General features: G+C 40.6%; 1 protein-coding gene across 1 annotated transcript in view; it reads left to right on the forward strand.

The window, feature by feature from the left end:
• LOC101864097 (ficolin-2) overlaps window positions 1-2,776 on the forward strand; it is a 12,201-nt gene extending 9,425 nt beyond the window's left edge. The window contains exon 5 of the mRNA XM_005109402.2: window positions 1,954-2,776. Coding sequence (XP_005109459.1) covers window positions 1,954-2,328 — 375 coding nt within the window. The 3' untranslated portion in view covers window positions 2,329-2,776. The remainder of the gene's footprint in view (window positions 1-1,953) is intronic.
• The last annotated feature ends 5,685 nt before the right edge of the window (window positions 2,777-8,461 follow it).

Consider the following 8,461-nt stretch of genomic DNA (forward strand, 5'->3'; position numbering starts at 1 on the left):
CCCCCCGTCACAGCCTTTACCTCCTCATCTGGGCCCCTGACTCTTTCTTCAGCCTTTCTACCGCTACTCTTTGGCTCCTTACTGCTGTCTTCCAGCCACGCCCCTGATCTTCTGGTAGGAAAGATCTACACCTAGCCTTCTCGGGTACAAGGGCTAAAAATCTCGGAGGTCCCGTGTGCTATGTGCGCACGTTAAAGATCCCTTGGTGGTCTAAAATCGATAATAGTAGGCTTCGGCCGCCACCCGGGCAAAATTCAAAATTTCCTACCCAATGAAAATGTTTGGTGTGTCCCGCGCGCTCATATGACCTTATGCAGTTGCGAGCGCCGTAAAACACTTACCAAAAAATGTTTTTATCATTCCGGAAATGTTACAGCAACGAACACCCAAAAAGGTTATTTTATAGTACTAGAGCTCGAGACAGTGACGCCATGCGTGTAGGATATGGGGGCCTTCTTCTTGTCCTCAACTGCATTGCCTACGCGCCCCCTTTTACCTGAACAATCTGAGCTCCAAGCCCGCTCCCCACGAGCTCTAGTATATTAGACACCGCAATGTCATGTCCGCTCATTTCAATGCAAGCTTCTAGATTTCCTCCCAAGAACTTCTATAGCTTGTTCGCTTTTGTATGTCGTTATTATTTTTTTTTAACTTCTACCTTTTTTCAAACAAAAAAAATAATTGAGCTATGCCCCCGAAACTTTGCATGGCTCAACTGTAGGCCAGCAGTCAAACAATTTTTGTTCAAAATATTGATCTAGTAATAAAACCGTGTCTCTATTTGGACGCTAAATCAAAAGACAACCCTTTGGATGCATACACAGCATCACTAAAATAAATATTGTTTACAGCAACCTAGACAAAAAATTGCTCAATTTGGAGACAGGGATTCCACCCTGCCAGCCCTTACACACACACAGATACACACACACACACACACACACACACACACACACACACACACACACACACACACACACACACACACACACACACACACACACATTCCAGTGTAAGTTGGTAGATTTCATCCCCCGACTGTCTAGACGTCTCCAAGTGAGTCTCGAAAATTACTCACATTCACACGTCTGTTTGACCGTATTTCTCAGTCGTACGAAGTTATTGCTGAAAATAATATGTTAACTTTTTAATGTTTTATATGTATGCTGTGAATCTCCTATTATTCTTTTGACCCGGTCTGGGCTCACATCAAAGAATAAGTGTCGGAACCTTAGTTTGTAGTGATCTTCATCAATGGGCTTTTAGATTCTGTTGGTCATCCAACTTTTAGACCTTATACAAAAAAATATGACATGGTTAAACACTGAGGCTTGACTTTTATCTCGTTTTAACCGCTGTAAAAACGAACGTGAACAAGTTATAAACGTCTCCTCACTCCTCGTACGTGAGTCTCGAAAAGTACTCGCCTGTCTTTTGGACCGTGCTGGTTCATGCCCTCAACGGTCAGCCCCCAAGAGTGGACACCCGCAAACCCCGTTTGTTTACCTCGGTGACGTCACTGCCACGAGCTCTTGTGCTATTTATAGCCTCTTTGATGAACCCCCCCCCCCCACAGTGCGCCGTTACCAATGGCCTTTACTATTATAGATGTCAATGCCTACTTAATAGTGTTCCTCTTGAAAATATTTATGCTGTGATAGTACTATAATGAATGTCTTCTTACGTATTTGCGTTGATCTAAAGGAGCGTGTGTTTGCACCTTCATTCTCCAAGATTTCATATTGTAAAGCGCCTAAAGCTGTATTGTACGATGGTGGGCGCAATAGAAATTATCTGTATCATTGCTGCTGTTGTTGTTGTTGTTGTTGTTGTTGTTGTTGTTGTTGTTGTTGTTGTTCTTCTTCTTCTTCTTCTTCTTCTTCTTCTTCTTCTTCTTCTTCTTCTTCTTCTAATCTAATTTCCCCTCTCTCTCTTTTTCTCTCTCATCTCCAGGAAAGACACGAACTTAGAATCGACTTCTCTTTCCAAGGAACCGACTACCACGCAAAATACGACAACTTTTCCCTCTCGGGAGAATCTGAAAACTATAAAATTCATATTTCTGGATTTTCGGGTAACATGGAGGACAACATGGACTATCACAACGGCCATGAGTTCACCACCAAGGACCGTGACAACGATAAATCTAGTAGCAACTGCGCCAGCACCTATCACGGGGCTTGGTGGTACAACTCTTGCCATAGAGTCAACTTGAACGGGGACTGGGGAAGCACTGAGTCCTCGATGGGCTTGAACTGGAAAGCTGTTACAACGTACTCCAAATCTGTCACGTTTAGTGAGATGAAAATACGGCCGTTCGTTCAGTGATTGTTTAATGACTCCGAGTGAATGCTCTACGTTTTGATGATGATAATAGCGTTTAGTTTGTTGAGATATTAACGTGTTTAGGGATCAAGTTTGTTTGTTTGTTTGTTTGTTTGTTTGTTTGTTTGTTTGTTTGAAGGAAAGAGAAACAGTGATAGAACATGTTCACACACACACACACACACACACACACACACACACACACACACATATGCACACGCGCTCGCACATGCACACATACTCATACACACACCCATCCACACATATTCACACACATACGAACGTACAAGGCCCCAGGAAACAAACACCCACTCACTCAAAATAATACAATGGAATCCTGTTATAACGAAAGGGAGGGGGCTTGTGCAAAATGTCCGTTATAGAAGGATTTTTGTTATAAGGGATCTTGTAATATATTCAAAGGAAATAATAAAGAAGGCCTAATCTATGAGTTTAGTGTTCTATTTATTTCTTTTCGTTATCTCCCCTGATGATGATTTTGTTCAACATGACCTCAAGGTCTTACTTGATCTATAATCGAATCAGGTTTCTTTCTCTAGCGCTAGCAATGTTGACAGCTGTGTATTGGCGATCAGAAAGAAAGGGCTCTTGGCTAACTCGCCCTCTGTATAGTCCCCCACCCCACCACACCCTGTGATGCGTTCTGTCTGCTTGCACACGTCACACATTCGGTCCATTCATCACAGCACGTTGACCTCTCCTTCCTCGTATCGGAGAAGTGAGAGACATGGTAGGCCTAGATAATCTAGACTAGGCTGGCCTATCACACGATGTGTTCTGTTTGTTTTATGCTTGCTACACCCTCCCCACTCATTCACTCCGGCCTTCATTGTTGGCACACGTGGGCTCTCCCATTCTTTGACTCGCTAGATCACTAACATGTTTCATAACTGGCTAGGTTTTATATGTATAATCGGCCAATATTCCGCTATAACCGACTCGAGTGTTTGTCTGATTGCAATATAGCAGTATTTCATTCACAAAGATAAAGAAGGGAAAAAAACAAGGTTTTAGAATAGCGTCATTATAACAGAGGTCTCGTTATTTCAGGACTCGTTATAAGGGGACTCGACTGTTTTGTTGTTTAAGGGGGAGGGGTAGTTGTTTTTTTGTTTTTTTCCAAGGGGGTTGTAAGTGTTTTACGGAACTTACAACTGCATACGGCCATATGAGCGCGTGAAAAAAAACAATTTTTTTCAGTTGGTAGGAAATTTTGAATATTGCCCGGGATGCGGCTGAAGCCTACTCTTATCGATTTTATATCTCCAAGGGATCTTTAACATGGGCAACTTGCACAAGGGCCCTCTGGGATTTTTCGCCCTTGTCCGAGAAGGCTAGGTGTAGATCTTTCCTACCAGAAGATCAGGGGTATGGTTGAAAGACAGCAGTAAGAAGGAGCCAAGGAATAGCAGTAGAAAGGCTGCAGAACGAGTCAGGAACCCAGAGGAGTGGACACCTGCACACATATATATGTCGTGCACAGTCATTTACATATCTTCTCACACGTACACGCACGCACACGTACACAAACACACACACACACACACACACACACACACACACACACACACACACACACATACACACACTTTTCCGTATATTCTGTCTGTGCGAAAACCTCAACGGAAATAACTTAAGAGGTTCAAGTCGGGGAAATGCGGAGACCATTTATTTGTAAGCTTTCAGCTTTTCAGGCCCAAACCTTTCTTTCAGCCATGCAAGGGCCACTTTTGGTGTGTGGCGTGTGGCCCCATCCCACTGGAACTAGGCCTCCTCAACAGCATAACACCTTCTCCTTCCCAAACTTCTTAACTTTCTCAGCTCGGTGAGATACACATTATGTGTCGTCGGTGGCCTAGTGGTTAGGCTACCGGACTCGTAATCGTGAGGTTGTGGTGCGGGTTCGGGGATGCGAGCCGCGGGCTCGACGTTGTGTCCTTGGGAAAGGCACTTTACACAAATTTTCCTCTCTTCACCCAGGTGGGAATGGGTACCTGGCCATGGACAACGAAAGATCTTGTCAGTATGTTAGTGTTTTAGCGCCTATAAATGGCTGCTTGCACTGTATGCTTCCCAGGAGGTTGAGATTGCTTCAGAATGCTCTCAGGTCTGCTGGAGTAATAGTATAGATTGTGAAGCGCATAGAGCTTGCTGTTGAGCGGGGATTTGCGCTATACAAATGCTATCTATTACTATTTTATTATTATTATTGTTATTATTATTATTATTATTATTATTATTATTATTATTATTATTATTATTATTATTTTTATGTGATGTGACCGTCGTGGTTTTACTGTTCTTATCCTGAAACCAGAACGGACCGGTCACACCACGAAACCTGAACACTTTTCAGAGGTAAATTATATTTCTTGAACATGGAGTTTGATTTTCTTGATATCTGTTTTCTATTTTTTCACATCTAATTTCTTAACCATAATTCATTTTACATGTTTCCCTCCCTGAGTTCAGTTATCTCGATTTCATACCTCGTGTCAGTTTTGCCAGGTTTTATTTTCCTCCAAGAAGAGCAACAACAAATTTATGAGCAGAAGAAATATTTATTTGAATAAAAGAGATACAATCATAGTAAAAGTAAACTTGTTCCCGCATCCGATCCGGATATTGGGGATTGCCTTGTTAGTGAGACAACTTCCTGGGCCTTCGGCATATTGTGGTAGGGTGGCCAGTTCCTTTCCACGCCGCCTTTACTTCTCCAACTCGAAGTCAGGTACCCATTACTGCTGGGTGGGCAGGAGGGGGCGAAAAAAATCCGTGTCCAAACCGAGGCTCGAACCCGGACTTTCCGCTTCTGAGCCGCCACCGCACCCTCAAGTTCATAGTATACACCTGAATTATAATATCAAAAACCGGGCACTGTCATGGCTGCCGCTCTCTATAAAGACTGTACTGATGCTAGTGCGCCCCAAGGGTGAGCAAAGGAAGAGCGAAACACCAGTCTCGCAATAGTTAAGTGCGTGGGCAATCTTTTACTCCCTCCCCTTTATTTGATCCAACATAGAGTTAAATGACACGCTCCAAGATCAATCGGAATTACGCCAGAGTGCACAGTCTTGGATACTATGATACCAGTCAATGAGTCATGATGACAGTCAGTGGTCCATATGATTAATATGAAGCAGAATCTGGTACATGCACTCACTCTTTATGTTAGTGCAAACAATAAAACATCAAAATATGAGCGATATTACTCAAAAGAAGATACACAGCTCATGAATGCCATACAGATAATATCAATCAAGTATAGTAAGTAGTAATACAGCTCAAAAGTAATTCTATAATATTAGGTTTAAGATAGCTACAACTCACATTAAAATCTAAACCAATGTGGTAATAGTACAACTCACATCTAATTCTTAATTAATTATTGAATTAAAATACAACTCATCGTCAATTTTAAACTTTTTAGTAGCAATAAGGCTAACAACTAACTCTAAACAATTCAGTAGTAACACGGATCACCATTTATCATAAACAATTAATGAACAATACAGCTCACACTCAATTTTAACAATTCGATAAAAGAACAACTCCCTCTTAAATTCGAGCTACTGACTACAATACAGCTTACATATTTTATAGGGGCATCTCGTGATCTAGAGGTTATGGTGCTTGCCTCTCATTCAATAGGTACCGGGTTCGAATCCGGACAGAGACGCAAAATTTTCTTCTCTAAAATGTTCTCCTTGCACTTCCTTTCCTGCTCTCTAACCATGTTCCGTCGTCTGCTTTCGTCTCCTGCCCCCCTCCCCCATCGCCTTTGGCCCGTCCTCAGGGCTCCTGAATTTCTGCAGTTTTTCTACTGCTATTCCTCAACTCCTTTTCACTGCTGTCTTTCAGACACACCCCAGATCTTATAGTAGGTATGATCCAACACCTAGCCTTCTCGGATACGGGCGAAAAGTCTCGGAGGTCCCGTGTGCAAGTTGCGCACGTTAAAGATCCCTTCGTGGTCCGAAAATCGATAGAAGTAGGCTTCAAACGCCACCCGAGCAAAATTCAAAATTTCCTACCAAATGAAAAATGTCTAATGTGCCCCTCGTGCTTATATTAAGTTACATGGTCTTATTCAGTTGCTAGCGCGTTAAACACACAAAAAAAAACCATACACGTTTTATTCTGAAGAGCTTAAGTAGTAACATACATCACAACTTATTCAAGGTATTAAAACGACATGAAAATCACATCAAAGTTTAAAATATTATTAAAGAGTGGCTCAAATCGAAAAAAACATCCACTATTTATGACATGGAATATTAAAGATGCAAAGAAGTTCATTTCATTGAGGCTAATTAACAGATCTTAAAATATCCTTAAGACAAGTGAATAGTTTAGCTGTTTTTACAAAACGATCAAATGCGACACTGTGTCTTGGAGAAATATTGGAGGAAACCGTTACAAAGTATGTTCCTCAAAAGCAATCAAATCGCCAACATCGGTCTACGTCCAATACTATATGAATATGATACATGAGAAACTTTGCAGCCACCAAAATTATCAAACAATCTGCCTATATTTTTGGCTTTTCTTACATCAATGCAAACGGGAGGTACGGGGGATAATTGGTATTGGTCACAATTTTTTTTATTTTTCCGTTTGTCTGTTTTGATCTGTTGTTTATTTGTTCCATTTTGTCCATACTTACCAGTTTTATCAGAAACGACTGGATTCACTTTCTAGGAACATTTATTTAAAGCAGTCGTTCGTGGAAAGAAAGGCAGTAGTCTATATAAATGCGTGAAATAAAGCTAGTAATTTAAAGAAAGGTGTTAGTCTATATAAACATGTAAAATAAAGGCAGTAGTCTATATAAATCGAGAAAGAAAGCTAGTAGTTTAAAGAAAGGTGTTAGTCTATATAAACATATAAACAGAAGTCTATATCAATACGTGAAAGAACGACAATAGTCTATATATAAACACGTGAAAGAAAGGCAGTTGTCTAAATAAAGGCAGTAGTCTTCATCAGGCATCCAATGACGTATACCATTTTTCTAATGCAGTCTTCAAATGCATACTACTAGACTGTTGTTGCTTTTTTCTTTCTTAATCTTCAAGTTGAAAAAATAATCAGCTATATTAAACTTACATAAAAAAAGATCGCCACTAGGGATGACTGACCCCGTCGCTAAGCTAAGAGACAATGACAATACACCTTTTTTTTTTTACCTTAAAGAGAACTTAGTGACAGAAAACGTCATTTAAGTTAAAGTCTTTGAAGTTACCGGTACGTTGAAACAAAGCAGATTTTTTGTTCGTGATGAAACAAAGCAGATTTTTTGTTCGTGATGAAACAAAGCAGATTTGTACATAGTTCGTTTGACCAGCTCACGCAAACCCTATAAAGACAGTAAGTAATGACTCACAAGTGACATGTCACAGTCTATTTTAGCACGAAGTGGCCTTGGGGTGAAAAAAGCGTGATATGTCAGTGCAGTTCCGAGAAAGAATTAATCGTCACTATTTAACGAAAGTTTATCGAAACTACAATTTATTGTAATCTATTACAATAGGAACCAAACCGAAAAACAAAAATGGCTTACATAACGTCATCATAAGGTCTGACCTCAATGTATGTACAGGTCTTATGGTAATCTTACTTCCCAGCGGACAGGTCAGCACTTTGATCTTAATTCCCTCACCATTGATACCCATAGATGGCCAACAAAAAAAAGCTGCTAAAATCAATACCTTGTGTCATATTTCTAGTGGAGCTAACTACTAATTTTGTGAACCTGTTGGCTGGGGAAATAAAATAATATGTTTTTTAAATGCTCGTCCTACTCTTAAATTTAACCCTAACCCCAACCCCAATCATAATCCTATTCCTGGCCCTATTCCCTTCCCTAACATTAACTTTAACTAAAACCCTAATCTTAACCCTAAACATAATCCCAACCCTAACCCTTATCCCAACCCTAACCCTTATCCCAACCCTAACCCTGTAACCCTAACCCTAACACTAACCCTAACCGTAACCCTAACCCTGTTACTTAAAAATAAAGCACTTTTCAGGTAGAAAATGTTGGTATTGATCCATCTAAAGTGTCATGATTATTGGCTAACCATCTTATTGGCTCTTCCGTGTTGTTCAC

This window comes from Aplysia californica, unplaced genomic scaffold (assembly GCF_000002075.1).
Source record: "Aplysia californica isolate F4 #8 unplaced genomic scaffold, AplCal3.0 scaffold00775, whole genome shotgun sequence".
Classification (NCBI taxonomy): domain Eukaryota; kingdom Metazoa; phylum Mollusca; class Gastropoda; order Aplysiida; family Aplysiidae; genus Aplysia; species Aplysia californica.